General features: G+C 45.4%; 1 protein-coding gene across 1 annotated transcript; it reads right to left on the bottom strand.

The window, feature by feature from the left end:
• Positions 1-4,277: 4,277 nt before the first annotated feature.
• Positions 4,278-15,047, bottom strand: SLC66A3 (solute carrier family 66 member 3; the record flags this gene model as incomplete). Its single annotated transcript, XM_082851252.1, has 7 exons — positions 4,278-4,369; positions 6,067-6,108; positions 6,844-6,964; positions 9,428-9,485; positions 11,981-12,050; positions 12,126-12,208; positions 14,905-15,047. 7 exons carry the CDS (start codon positions 15,045-15,047, stop codon positions 4,278-4,280), a joined length of 609 nt encoding a protein of 202 aa, XP_082707378.1.
• Between the last annotated feature and the right edge of the window lie 748 nt (positions 15,048-15,795).

The following is a 15,795-nucleotide window of genomic DNA, read 5'->3' as shown; positions in this document are numbered from 1 at the left end:
CTATTATTCATCCAACCCTTTTTACAGACCTCAGTATTAGTGTGTGACTATGAAATGTTTTCTTTTAATTTCCTGGCTACCCTAGGTATGTTTTTATTTCTGATAAAGATATTTGTGACTATTTTTACATTTTCACACTCAAGTTTCAAAAATTATCTCAAATACAAAGAAAACTAAGACATACTGTAGATATATTTTAAGTATTTAAATGTGATTCCTTAAACACACAACTGTGTATGGCAATATTTCAGTATTGGGTTAAGAAAACTGGTGACTAGGAAGAAGTTGCCTCAAAGGCACTTAACTTGATTTTTATTTTTTTAAATGCTGTTAAAGTTAACAGTTTATGCAGGACTATTCCTGCTTTATTTCTCATTATCCCAGAAAAGTGTATGTTTTATACTGCTACAGTGTACATCAGTAAGAATCAAGTTAAAAAAAATTACGTAGTCTTTTATCAGTCTTTCTTTATATACATACACATACACAGAGTTTGGTGTGATATTGAAATACATCATCTAATATTTCTATGAAGGAAGTAGACATTTTTCATTGATTCCTTCTGGGGTCAGTGTAGGGTGTTTAAAGAGTTAGATCCCCAGTTATAGATACTATTGTGGAAATTGAAGAGTGGCCTTTGGCTACTGATGTATTGAAACTGAATCTTGTTATTACATTATCCAGGCTGCACTCTTCCATGCTGTCTGTGCTAAAACTAGAGATGCATGCCAGTTCCCTTGCAGGTATGTTCTGGTTTGGGGGCACAGCTCTTTCTTTTTTTTTTTTTTAAGTAAGATTAAAAAATGAAAAATATATAAAATTTATATAGAATAAATATTTCCATTCATTAGACTTGTTAAAAGGAGACTGAATTAATATTTTATATAAAGATTTTGTTACACTATGGGAGGCTCTATCATATTATTCTGAATTGGAGAGTATATATATATATATATATTTTTAATAAACTTTATTAAGGTGAAATAATTTGAAGTTTACACATGAGTAATTGAAATATTTGAGTAAAAATGGCAAAAGTTTAAATTTTGAATGCTGTATATATTAAAGAATATGGAGAATCATGGTGTGATGCAACTATATGAGGAAAATTAATGTGAAGTTTTTTTGGGGGAAAAAGATATCCTAAGGAGCGAAAAAAATCTCTCCATGAAGATTCTTCACATTATATGGTTTGACATAAGGATTTATAAGGTTGTTTGTTCAACTAATGGAAATGTGCTTAATAAAAAATTCTGACCTTGGGTAAGAATTTGCTTTATACCCTGTTGCTGGTTTCATGTACATACATGAGTGCATACACCCATCCAAATGCTCTCTTCCCAACACTCATTAAATATATGACATTGACTTGGTTTAACAGCCTGATTTTGTGCCAGCTTCTCTTTTTCTTGAGGCTCCAAAACTTCCAAGATAAATTTAAGACCAAAAGTTGCTTATTTTGTCACACCTTGATTTCTCCTAGAGCCATAAATACCTCCTTTTGAGAACTAAGAAGTAGTGAATACTGGGATTTTCTTAGTTGGATTTTTTTACTTTTGTGGGAATAGTGAGACAAAGTAGAAGGAACACTGATGCCAGGATTACTGTCGAGGATTACTGTATAGCACATTTTTGAAAAGTATTAATTAAACAAATGCTATCTAGAAGCAACATTTAAAAAAATCTGTCTGAAAGTTTAAAATGCTCTGGAGCTAACTAAAGGATAAGTATACCAATAAATCTAAAATAAAGGTTAGTGTTTTTTAAACTATGCTAGAGTTAACACCATTCTGGCTCTGAAGGAGCTCCTTTATCCCAGTTTATGTGCAGATCCTCAAGAAGAAATACTCTAGGTTGCCAAACCACAATTTAAGAAGTTATGCTGCTGCTGTTAATCTATTCTTACAGGATTTGGGTGGTAAAATAGAGAAACTTGGACACTATATTACCTTATTGAAACATACTTTAAATAACATGTTTTAAAAATCCGATGATAGCAAGTCACTTCTGAGTTTCTCGGTCTCTGTTGACACTGCTACTGACTCACCGCTCCTCCCCTGGGATAAGATGTCAGTTTCCCTATATTGTGAAGATACCATAGCTGGTTTGTAAAGCACTTTGAAGATAAGCACTGTGTGACAGTGCTGAATATTATGCTTGGGGGGCCTCTCCTTGATTCCCTTCCCCATAATAGTTTTGTTTGGAATTGTAATAAGTTATGAACTGCATGGTTTAGATAATCATAAATATTGGATCAGCTGTCCCCTTGAACAAAAATGATACCCCTGATATTTTTTAATTTTGTTGCATCTTTGTAGTAATGTAATTGTATTTTATGCCTGCTTTTTATATTAAAAAATTAAATAAAAGAAATTAAGACATAAGCATTTTCATACTTTTCCTGTGAAATAGTCCTGGAATGCTGCAACATTCTAAAATTTACCCCCCAAAATTACCTGCCCTGAAAGATGGATATAGCAAAGAAGTCTCAGCTAAGGTTACCGACTTGGGTATCTTCAGCCCTATCATTTAATCCATGGAGAATACAAAATCGACTTTCAACTAGGCATTTGTGTCTGATTTCATCTCAGTAGTTTAAGGGGCATGCAAACTTGAGAATCTCATTTGAGTGTCGATAAAAGAGGCAGGGAGCCTGTTCTGTTAGGAATACTGTGCTGACAGGTGGTTTTCTGGAAAGCACTTTTTTTTGGGTCTTTTCTAGGATACTTGCTAACCATCTGATCTGGCACAGGTTATTCAGTCTGGGCTTCAGTGTTTTCATCTGTAAAATGGAGATTGTTCACTTACAGGATTGTTGCGGGATTAAGTATGATGATGTGTATAGAATATCAGGTAGCTCTGATGTTTGTTCCTTTCCCTCCCAAAGGGGAGAAATGGAGAACTCTTCACCTAGGATAGTATATTTTCTTTAAGGAGTTGCTTTAAGCATTGATAAAGTATATCTAAATAAAATATGTTGGACTAAAAATCACATAATTTATACTAATGGTCAGATTATAACTGCATATGAGAAAAGACTCATTTGGATTTTCTTAAATGATAACTATGATTTTTTAAACTACAGAGTGATTTATTATTTACTTTTAGATGCCACGGTTCTCTTCCTGCTGGTCCCAAGCAGTAGTTGTAAAAGGATTAACCACAGTTTATATTTTTTAAAACTGCACTTTACATAACCTAAAACTAATCACATTTAAACAATTGAGTTTTAAGACTCAGAAGAGTTCAAAATAAAGTTTATTTTACATAGGAAACAAACATTTTCTAGTAAGCATCATTTACTTACTGCATATAATAGAATGATGCCATTCAATTATTAGGGGAAAGAGAGTTCTTAAAATGTTAGAGTTGATAAGCTTTTACAGGAAAACACAGTGTACAGTAATCTTAACATCATGTTCAGAGTATGATACTATAATGAGAATAAAATCCATAAGAACTTGGTAGACCCCAGCAATACCCTGCACTGCATATACTTTCAGTAGGCAAAACGAGGTCAAGGCTGTATTTTGTACCAGATTCCAGTAATGGTATTGTGTAGGTGTGATCCTCTTAAAAACGGCAGCATTGTGCTTGAATCAAAGTATATTGGGATTGCCTCTTCATGAGTAGAGACTGCAGGTACCTTTTGTTACAGATTACTTGAAGGCACAGTATGAAGTTACTGTGGATTACTTTGGTATATGAATTCAAGCCAGTTAAATTTTTGCTTGCCTTCGTATCCTTGCTGTAACCTAAGGAGGTATCATACAGTAATATGATACAATAAGGCCATCCTGTTATGTCTATATTACAATTAAACATTAATCCCAGAAAGTGAACTCTGGTAATTTACTACAATTCCACTTGAGCAAAATCCCACTCCATTCATGTTTGTGTTGTGGAGAGGATTTATTTTTTAAAAGATTGTGAAAGCTGAGAAGTAGATGTAGTTAGCTCTTCGGAGGGAACTTAATCATGACTTTAAGAATAAGGGTCAACGCTGTCTCCTCAAAATGGGCTTCTTGGGAGGCTTCCATCAATCAGCAGCCTTCTCAGAACTGCAGATGTCTGAGCCCTACCTTAACCTAATGAAGTGGGGACAGGGATTTTAAAAATCGATGTTTTTAAACAAGCGTTTAAGCGGGCTCTTCCAAGTCTAAAATACCTTTGGCACGGTTGGCTAAATTTATAAAAGACCTGGTTTAGCAACGAGCTTTTTTTCCTTCTGGTACAGTTATTCAAAATCCACTCGGTATGTGGGAATAATATATCCATCATTCAGACTTCACATCGGTCTTCTGGTAGTGAAGTATTGTAGCTGCTACCCATGTATTTAAGGCCAGCATGATCACAAAACGTATAAGAACTGAAATCAGTCAAAAAGAAGAAGTATGTGTTAAAAAATACTGTTTTCACATAAAACAAAATCGCCTTCTCTAAGGAGAAGCCCACCCCCCGCCCCCCAAATGAAACAGAACTATGGATCATGTGGACTTTTGAACAACTTTGGTTCCAAATATTTCTGGAAAAGTGATCTTCCTATCATGACTACCTTTGGTCACTTGGCCTGATTTCATGAATAATTTCATCCTAAATGCTTAATTTGGAGGAATCTGACTCTGGTTGGTGAATATTACAACTTTTTAAAACCCCGTTACTCATTTTCTAAGTCTTGAGGGTGATGGTGTCTCAGAACATTCCATGTTAATTAAGCAAAGGTGGTACACCGCACTCAGTTAAGGTAATTGTGAAAAACTAGCCCAAACATCAAAGCATGTTTTATATTGAGGTAACCATGAAAATGTGGCTGTTTGTTAAAAAGAGAAAAATAACCCTTGGTGACTTGACAAACACTCTCCTGATAAATAAGGTTTATGAGATTTAATGTATCTTTGGGGTTGTAAAGCACTTTTAAGATAGCTAAACTGTTTTTAAAAGATTCTTCTCAGATCTATCGATCACTTTCAGGAACAGCTGTCCCCTTAGATACAGAACAAATCACAATTAACATGAGGTTTGCTTTGTTGTTTAATTATGGTTCGACTCTCCTTTCCAAGCAGAGAATTCTTGAAGTCCTGTAGGGAAGACTCAGGTCTCTTTTCCCTTCCCCACTTGACCCAAGTTTATGCTTTGGCCAGAACACTTTTACTCCTTCTCTCAGAGCTGATGGAAAGTATTTGAACCAAAGATAAAAGCCTCCGGGAAGGGACTAGCAAATGCACCCTGCTGTTCCGTGGTGATATTTCTCAATGATTAGCTTATTTAAAAGGTCTACAGGCCAGGGACATATTTCTAGTCTTCATAGAATGGGTGACACCACCTGTTTTAATCATTTTCCAAAAATGTATATGCTTAATTTGGGAGTTGAAAACTCAACCTAAGGAATTAATGAAATTCTCTTTAGGTTAACCCAGGTATATTTTATTTCCTCCTCCATCACAGTATTCCTTTAAAAATAACAGAACAAGAACATGGAGTCGAATGATTACGTCACTGCCTTTCCTGCTGCCTGTGGGCAATTCTCTGAGGCTCTGGACCATCTGGCCACTACCGCCTCCTTCCCTCGCATTAGACTCGCCCCCATGCTCTCCCGCCAGCCCCACTGGTGCTCCCTCCATCCTCTTTGCTCATGACCTCCACACATGCTGCTCCTGGTAGCAGTCTCTTCCCTCCTCCCGATCTCTCTCTTCAAATTAATCTCCCCGGCTCCCTCCAACTAGGTCAGGTTCCCATGTTCGGTGCTCATCCTGTCCTACTCTTTCAAAAAATGTTTCACAGTATTTTTCAATAGTTAATTGTGTGATGACTTCACTGTTCATTTCCACTGCTTGTGTGGAAGCTTCACGAAGATAGGAATCTACTATCTTGTGCATATTCTATCCCAGGTCCAGCAAGCAGATGCTTAATACTATACATGGTGACTGATGAGGACCAAGAGTGTATTGTCGCTGGCCTCCAGTGGGGCCAACTGGCTCCGTTAAACCCTAAGACAGTTTACAAGTGAAGGAGGCACAGATGGCATAAAATTCAAAAAGCAAGTGGGCAGAAAAATATTTTGCTTACTTGTCAGATCACTGGTGGTCATTAAAGTTGTCATTATTCTTGCTGTAAAAGCAAAATTTTAGCAATAAATATCAACTTCTCAGACATTCTGGTATTCAGCTAATATCTTTCCGTTTTAAATGCAGGAATATATGCTAACTGTTCTTGAAAGATTTGGGTAGAAGAGAACGCTGGATGGAGAAAATGGGCCTTTAAGATATAGATGAAACATGAAGAAGTATAATTCAAATATCTAAAACTAGTAAACCTAATTAATGTAATAGCTCTGAACTTTTAAAATGTTCCTACCTAAATATAGCATGTATTCATTTTAGGTAGTTCCTGCAAGAATCCAAATGAGCAGTGGAAATTCTAAAGTTGAGACCAAACACTATGGCTCCAGAAGAACTCCACTGCTGCAAATTATATTCATTCGCAAAAGCCAGTGTATGATTCTCGTCTCTCGAATCTGTTACATCATAAACATTCACATTTTTAAAACAAGCTAGTGGATTCAATATAACCAAACTCATGATGCTTTTCAAACAACAAGAGAGGACTGTTAATATTAGGCCAGATTTTTGGAGAAAAGTGCTTTCACTTTTTTTTAGCAACTGGCAGAAAATGGAGAGTGGTGTGCATTAAATCAGCCTTGTAAATATGGATACACTGGGAGGGTCTATCTGAATAGTTACTTGCAAAGGATTTAAGCTCAAGGGTCTATGACATAACGCACTCCTCTGGGTAGACACCCCACACTGACAAAGGACACCCCACCAATTAGAGGCTTGTTCTTACCCGCACAGGTATATGAAGCAAGGCTCCACGTGACAGCACTCACGGCTCCCGAGTCCCTGCTTTTCCACAGGTACTGGAGCTGTGCAAACTTACTGGCTGCACTGATGAAAGTACATAAATTCTGTTTGAAGATAAAACAGGAGAAAGTTAGGAGTTCCTTACTTTCACCAGAAACGAGTTACTGAAAGAGCACCAGATACTTAAAGCATTCTTTTTTTTTTCTGGCTGCGTCGTGTGGCTTGCGGAAAAGTGCTGAGTCCTAACCACTGGACCACCAGGGAATTCCCTGAAATCGCTTCTGAAGCCCAATTTTCATGTCAAGTAATAACCAACTTGTACAAGGACAAAACCCAAGTTTCGTGATAAAGAATGGACGCAGCAGTGGGACATTTATGTATAACCCACCAATTCCACTGCTTAGTGAGTAACTGATGGGCAGCAGGTAGTTGGAAGCTGAGAGTAAGAAAGAATTTGCAATGGCTACAAAGGCTTATCTGTCCCCACCTGCCAATGACAAATAGATGTATAGATATTATGGTGTTTTTAGAGCCTGGGGGGAACCATGCTGCTTTGCACTGACAGACTCAGAAACTCAAAGCAGCAAGCTGGAGCTCATGGGCTCTGGGTTTCTGGCTGTTCTGATGAGCCACGTGGTGAGGCTCCTGCCCTCTGCTCCCCAGCAAGGTAAGAGTATAGCACCCTCCACCCTAAGCCGGGCCCAGGCTGCTGTTCACCAGGCTTTACATCAGCTGAAACACCCCGTCAACTGGTTTCCCGTCTTTAGAATCATGAAGTGGTCTTGTTTGGGGGCATAACCAAGGCTTGCACGATCTTATGATACACATTCAACTGCAGATTATTAGGTTTTCCCATAACACAGAGTCTAGTAGAGAACAGGACGGGAAAGGTGAAGGGTGCTCAGACTGACGCGCCGGTCATTTTTTTTTTTTTTTTTTTTTTGCGGTACGCGGGCCCCTCACTGTTGTGGCCTCTCCCGCTGCGGAGCACAGGCTCCGGACGCGCAGGCTCAGCGGCCATGGCTCACGGGCCCAGCCGCTCCGCGGCATGTGGGATCTTCCCGGACCGGGGCACGAACCCGTGTCCCCTGCATCGGCAGGCGGACTCTCAACCACTGCGCCACCAGGGAAGCCCACGCCGGTCATTTTTAAGTACTTTAATCATATCTTTGTGAATGAACTAAGAGGAGGTGATTTATCAATTTATCTAACTACGAAAGTACAATGTAGGACTTATGTGGAAACCATCTGTCGGTCCGAATTGGGACTCGCTCTTGAAAGCCATAGAACTGTAAACCTTCTATAACTTGGGTTTTTCATGAATTCAAACAGCTTCCCTCCCCTACAGGATCCTAGGGTTTGCTGCCCCGCGGGAGCTCTGAAACCCAAGCTCTTTCTCCTCTCTAGGGCTCCAGGACCCTCAAGCCAGCCACCCTGTCCCGAGGCCCCAGTGGCTGCTGTCAAGTTGGCACCCAGGAAACACGTGTTGTGGACAGTCCCTGCTTGACGAGGGAAAAAGGAACTACAGTTTATGAACGATTAGAGCATCACCGTGTGGTCAGAATAGAGCATTCGCTGAGAAGGGAACAGAAGAAACAGAAGAACCCGAAGCCTTTGGACCTGATTCCTGATGAGCCTATAGCAGCATATTCCCGGAATGATGTTCCTGGGGGTGAAGGAACATCACCCCCCAAACAACCAGACCTGCACCCACGTGACCACAGTGGCAGCTCCGAAGAGCCTAGAGATGACCTATTTGTAGGGCGGCCAGATTTAGCAAACATACAGGACTCCCAGTTAAATTTGAATTTCAAATCAACGACAAATAATTTTTTAGCACAAGTTTGTCCCATGTAATATTTGGGACATAATTATACTAAAAAATTATTCGTTGTCAGTGTGGTAACCCTACTAATCTGCTTTCCCTATGTCATAAGGTTGAGAGCCAAGTCCACTTTCCAACTAGATGTTGGAGGGAGGATGGGTGGAAGTTCAGGAGTCTTGGTGTGGCAGGCAGTGACCACCGATTAGTTCTGCTTCTTTTCCCATTGGGTGGAAAAGTTCACGTCAGCCACCATTTGGTCAAATGCTTCCTGACCCACGGCCAGAATCCTATTCTCACAGCAGGGAATTTTTGGCCCTTAACCAAGCAAGGAAAAAGAGTACAGGGCTTACCCTTTTCCAAGGAAGAAAAAAAAAAGTGTAGGGGAGAAGTTAGAAAAATAATGAGTACGTGGCCCATATGTAATTATTTACCTGATAATAACCTGAAACTCTTTAATTTATGCTCAGTTCTTCATTCTACTACTACCTACCCAATCCCAATCCGGTTCTCTAGGGCCCCAAAAAAAGGGAAGTAAAAAAAGTGTGCCGTACATTTAAGTGAGAATAATGTTCTTAATATTTGGATAGCACTGGGCTTTCATCCCACCATCCTTTGGTACAGCTGAAAAATGAGCAGGTTGAACATTTGATCTATAAAGTTTTTTGCAGGGCAGGTGGCGTGGAGAGAAGAGGTAGACAGACTGCTGTGAACACACTTTCCTCTCCATGGGCGATTTACTCACCATGGCCAGATCTATGATCCACTTCTGCAGGGTGAGGATGAACCAAGCAGACACACAGCTTACCGTGTGCTAAGGGACACAGCAGTGGCTTGGCCGGCAGCTCCACTCCCCTCCCAACCCCGTGCATGTGGAAACAAACCGAGACCAGAGAGGTTACACACCTAAGCTAAGCGTGGAACTGGGAACAGCTCTGCTAGACCTCGTCAGATTCAGAAAAGACAAAAATGATCCAAGTGAACACCTTCTAGGAGTTCAAAAGCACAGAAGCAGATTCTGGAAGAAAATTACAAAGAACCTTGTGTTCTCGGACCGATCCTAGGGCTGGGAACGTCCCTGATGATTTTAACTGCCAGTTTAACTCCTGACCACGCAGACCTCTCCAACGTAATGTCAACAGTGAAGTACTTAGGTTCAAATGATAAAGCAGGTGTCTTCTGCAAAACTGGTGTCACGTGAAGCTGTTTACTGATTTCCTCTTTCCCACTAACTCCAGTGTAAAAATGACACGGCTGGGGTGAGCGATTCTAGGAGATGGGAGGAATGATACCAGCTTTTCATCAAGCTCATTGATGCTGCAGGAAGACAGCCCGGCTAGAGAAGCAGAAGCAAACACAGGGAGGTGGTGGCCAGGCCAGGGTGGGGACGGCCAGGAGCCTCTGCTGTGAGCTTGGGCAAGTCATTTTCCTTCTCTGGGCCTTGGTTTGCTTATCTGCAAAATTGACTTAACATTCCCTGCCCTGTCTACCTTCTCATGGCTTTGTGGCACATCATAGGGACCCAACAGGCAGCTGTGATTATAATTAATAACATTATTTAAATGAAGAGATTGAAATAGACAATGCCCTGTGCTCAAAGTCAGTAGAACCAGATACTAGTCAACACCAGAAAGGCAGCCTGAATCTAGGTGGATGGAATCTTGCTTTTTGAACACTCTCTAATTCAAGTCTTAAACTAATGTTGCCCAATTTTGTACCACTGCACCTCATTCCATTCATTCCAACTATACATTTTACAAAACTTCAGCAGTAGTAGCAGCAATTGAGATCCTAGAGATGACTCATTTGTAGGGTGGCCAGATTGAGCAAATAAAAATACAGGACGCCAAGTTAAATTTGAATTTCAGATCAACAACAAATACTTTTTTAGCATAAGTATGTCCTGTGTAATATCTGGGACATACTATTACTTTAAAAAAAAAAATGCACTGTTAATATGGCTGCCCTGCTTATCGGCTCTCTGTAAGTCACAACTGGCAGAAGGAGGTCGTAAAACATCTTGCTGATACTACAGAGTTGCCATCAGTACCCAAGTTTTCTAATCTACAGCCTCACCATTTGCACAAAGATAAGCAGTTGCTTTTATTTAAAAAGTAAATCACACAACGCTTTTCATTTCTTCAAAGTGCTCTGTTTTCAAAAACCTTTAACCAGCTGGGGCTGACCTCGAAGTGTTGAGGGGCAGTAGAGCCACACGATGCCTCTTTTTTGCAGAGGGAAACTGAGTCAGGGGGCTTACAACTCCATTGAACAGCAGAGGGTCAGGACTCAGTCCGCACCCAGCTTCCCTCTGCAGACAGGCTTTCACCACGAGAGCCACCACGACCCTGCCGCCTCCTCAGCTTGTCCTGTGCTCCTGGTATTTTCGTTCTGGAAACAACCCTAAAAGGTAGGCATTATGATCCCTCTTCACAGATGGGGCAACTGCAGCTTAGAGGCCAGTGCCCAAGGCCACCCCGGTGACAGTGGCACTGGGAGTTCCCACCACTCCACGCCCACCTCCTCACATGCTCAGCGCAGACGGGGCCTGGCCGTCCCCTCCCTCTTTCCTCCACCCTGAAGACATATAAACAAACAGTTCAGATCATTTCCCAGATGCCGCAGGATTAACTGATTGCCATTTAAAAGGCTTTCTTGGCCTTTGAAGGAGAGTGAAGTTCAACAAGAGAATAAAAGAGCTTTTATAAGGAGCGTGAAGATGGAAGGCTGGCCCTCGTTCACAGAAGATGCTGAGTGATGTGAGCAGGGATAGGTCTGTGTGGCTGACCAGAATCCACAGAGACCTTCCTAATGTCTTGACTTTCACTTTGAACCAGCCATCAGGAGCCCAGACCCACCAACAGGCAGTAGGAAGCCAAGACGACCAAGTGTGTTAGTGGCAGCGTGTTACATGCCAGACATGCTCGTTATTACATGGGGACATTTGGTGGGAAGGAAGAAATATCTCCCTTCCCCTAAAGAATACATTCGGACAATGTCGCTCTTAGCAGGAGTGCTTCTGCAGCTCAGCAGTGAGGTACTAAGTCTACCTGGTGGGTCAGGGCACCATGGGGCTCCCTAGTCTCAAAGGGGTGGCCCCTGGGCAGGGACTGTTCTAGAGCATCTCTAGGCTGTGGGGATATTTGCTCAAATGGAATCTTGCATTGGAGATTTTTTTTTTTTTTTTTTTAGTTACACCAAAAGAATACATATCTGGTAAAGGACCCTGCTTAATAACATCCTGTTAGCAAGGAACACCCCCAGTTCCATCTCGGATTCTCAGATGCTGAAAGGATACAGGACGATGTACGGTGCTGCCCGCTGCACATCCCCCTTGAAATGGAAGACACACAGCAGGAGGATGAGATCTGGAAAAGAAAGGCTCTGAGTGAGAAGAAGGAGGGGCCCCGAGGGCCGAGGCTGGGCGCAGGGGGGTCGCTTACCTTGTGCAACGAGGATGGGGTACTCCAGGTAGGTTAGCAGTGGGTACTCGTAGTAACACTGGTACCGGAGAAAGACCAGGAACCTGGGGAGAGGGAGGGTGCATCTGAGCTCGGACCAACCTGACCCACAGCCGGGAGGCCTGGCCGCCACCCAGGAGCACAGGTTCATTTGCAAAACCCTAGAACTGGTGGCGGGAGTCTGCAAATGTCAAGGAGGGAGGTACAGAATAAGAAGGATGAAATATCAATTTTTAATCATCTCCCCGATTTCTGAAGCTGGGCACTGGTGTCTGTCAAGTCCCTTGGACGGTCAGTTACAGACAAATTTTATGAATTTTACAGAACCACTGACCAGGATGAGAAGAGACAGGGCTTTCTGGACCCGGGCCTGCCTGTCTCTAAGGCTGGGCTGTTTCGAGGCCCCAGGCAGATCCCTCAGAAGGTCGCACCCAAGAAGCCGCACAGGCCGAGAAAGATATCTGAGGGGGGCTGAGAGCCATCCCTGGGTGGGGCTCCATGGGCAGGGCTTCTAAGTGACTGAGCACGTAGGGCCCAGCAGCGAGCTGGGGAGGCCATGTTTTGAAGACGGAGGACATCCCTAGATGAGTCTGGTGGCCTCCCAGAGCGCTGCCCAGGCTGGCGGTGGGGACAGAAAGGACAACTCTTCAGTTCCTCAAGAAAATTCGAGCTCTGGACAGGCTTCAGCCTGGAGGGGTGGGAGACACAGACCCCAGAGTCCCGTTCCTCTCAGAAGAAGAGGCCCCAGCTTCCTGCCTCCCCAGCTCACACCCGGCCAGCCGACTCCCTCAGAACCTAAACGCCCTCACTGTCCCCTCAGGGCTTGTTTCCATCCCCGCACCCACTCCCCCAGGGTGAGCCAGAGCCTCCACAGGCCACGTGGACTTAATGGCTCACACATTCCAAGCCAGGACGTGGTGTTCACAAAGCCCCATGCCCTCATCAGGTGGCACTCTGGGTGACCCCAGCCAGCGCGTGCCCCCCACCGCCTGCTGAGCCCCCCTCCCGAGGCTGCCAGGCCTGGTCCCGCAGGCATCACCTGCTGAGTGTGGAGCCGTAAGTGGAGCGCAGACTCCAGGGTTAGGGTGCTGGGCTCACAATCCCCGGCTGTCACTAACCTCTGGGGCCTCAGCTTCCGCATCTGTGAAATGGGGACAACATGCTCTGTATCTGCACACACGGATGCTTTAAACATGTTACCTAAGGTCATGTCTTCTGCCTCTTTCTCTGGCCTCACTCCTTCCAGTCCAGCCTCCAGGCTTCTGACCACAAGCCCCCTGCCTGGAGGGCCCCTTTCTCTACATGGCTACCTCCTCTCCTGCCTGAGGACGCCAAGGTGGCTATGCTCCTGGGGTACAGATCAGGACCTCCCCCGCCCCAAATGGGGAACTTCTCCTCCCAGTAATTATCTGTTTTCCTCAGAGAACTGGGGTGGCTCTGAGGCAGGATGTGCTTCCCCAAGGGGCCTGTGGCTCAAACACATCCTACAGTTGGCCCCTCAGATGGGGGTGTCCCGGCTGGGACCCCGCAGGTCCAAGGGTGGCCCCTCACCCCTTGTGCCCTGGAGGTCTCCTGTTTCTCCCTCTCTCCCCCCTGCCTTCCTTCTGGCCCGGGGAAACCAGGGTCCACTGCCCCTCCGAGGACTGCTTCCGCTGAGGACCGGCCCTCAGAACCGCCGGAGGGTAACTGGGGTCCCCGGGCTGGTGAGGAGCAGAGGGGAGGGGGCCCGGCCTTGCAGGGAGCTAGACTGCTGGCTTCACGTCTTCCCCACCAAGTCTCACAACTCTGCTTTTCACCGTTCAGGTCTTTATTATTATTATTACTTTGCTTATTTAAAAGAGTACTTTTTAATTTTTTTTAAATTGAGGTATATTTTACATACAAGATTATATTAGTTTCAGGTGTACAACATAATGTTTCAATATTTGTACATATTGTGAACTGATCACCACAATAAGTCTAGTTAACATCCGTCACGTTCAGGTTTTTAAATACTGGATCAGGGCACCCATCCCCGATTCTGATAGAAAAACCGGCCCTTGGAGCAGTCTCGGCTCCCGCTTTTCAAGCGCCAGTTAAAGCCCAAGTCCAGGTCAAGTCCTCCTCTCCCTCCCAAAAGCTCTACGTTCTCTGACACCCCGCGCCCCCCCCGCACCCAAAGGTGTAACTTTTTTTTTTTTTTTTGCTGTTCGCGGGCCTCTCACTGTTGTGGCCTCTCCCGCTGCGGAGCACAGGCTCCGGACGCGCAGGCTCAGCGGCCATGGTTCACGGGCCCAGCTGCTCCTCGGCATGTGGGATCTTCCCGGACCGGGGCACGAACCCGTGTCCCCTGCATCGGCGGGCGGACTCTCAACCACTGCGCCACCAGGGAAGCCCCAAAAGTGTAACTTTTAAAAGCCGGAGGGTCCAACCTCTCATTTTACAAGCGAGGAAACCGAGACCCACGAACGGAGGCGGGGATGGTGGGGGTGGCTTTAGGGAGGATGCAGATGAGAGAGCCTCGACGTGCAAGCGGCCTTGCTCAAAGCTGGATGGTTAGTTTTGTCACTAATGGGCGGAGTGATGATTTCCTTGAGTGTCGGTTTTCTCATCTGTAAAATGGGCGTGCGCCGTCTTTCGTTACCGCGCAAGGCTGGGGGAAGCAGCAAATTCGGAGGGGAAGTGAGAGGCCCGCGCTTTCGGCTCCGCTTCCCCCGCCCCGACTGTATTAGAGTCGAGGGTCTCCCGGGCTCCCGTCGGCTCCAGATCGCCCCGGCCTTACCCAGCCAGCTCCAGAAGTAGGCTCGGGAGGCTGATGCCCCGCGCGCTGCGCGCCCCCAGCACGGCGAAGATCTGCGGCAGCTTGAGCATCGCGCTCACGCCCAGCACGCTCCAGTTGCAGAACCACAGCAGCCGCGTCTCCATGGCGCCGGCGAGGCTGGGACTCCGAGACTCAGAGGATCCGGCCGCCGCGCGAAGGGGAGCCGCTCAGCACTCGGCCGCCGGGCTCGCCCGGTCCTTCCGCCTTCCCTTGTCCCCTCTCCGGGCCGCTCAGTCGGGGTCCGCCCCTCCGCCCCGATCTCCGCCCAGAACCCCGCCCAGGGCCCCTTCTCCCGCCCTTTTGTCTGCGCGGCGCCCGTCTCGCCCCGAAGCCTCCCCAGGTCCGCCCCGTCCCCGCAGTCGCTCCGCCCCTCCCCGCTAGCCCGGCCCATCCCCGGGAGCGCTCCGCCTGGAGCCGCCCCTCTCGGGTCCAGACGGCCGGGGTGCGCTCCTCTTCCGTCCCAGTCGTCTGTCCCCCACCTCGCCCCGACCCCTCCCAAGGCCCTCTCCCTCCGCCCCGGGGTCCGCCTCTTGCCCAAGGGGCAGGTCAACGCTGGCCTTTGCGTCATCTGACCGCTGCTGATTCACTTTTCCGTGTTAAACCAACTCGTGCAGTTCTGAGCCTGCGGGCGACGTCTCTCGCTTTCCCACGGGTTGGATGGGCAGAAATTGAACTGCAGGCGGGCAAAGGGGCGCCGCTCACGGGGGAATATGGGCCATTTTTTGGGATTTTTCACTCCGGAAAAGTGTTTTCCTTTGTTTTCCTCACTAAGCATTTCAGAGGTAAAAACTTAAAACGACCCAACTTAGCTTCTGTGCGTCCTCCGCGATTTACATACGGAGAAACAGTCCT

The sequence above is a fragment of the Leucopleurus acutus genome, assembly GCF_964270905.1.
Source record: "Leucopleurus acutus genome assembly, chromosome: 12".
NCBI lineage: Eukaryota > Metazoa > Chordata > Mammalia > Artiodactyla > Delphinidae > Leucopleurus > Leucopleurus acutus.
This window is presented reverse-complemented; position numbering and strand designations above follow the sequence as displayed.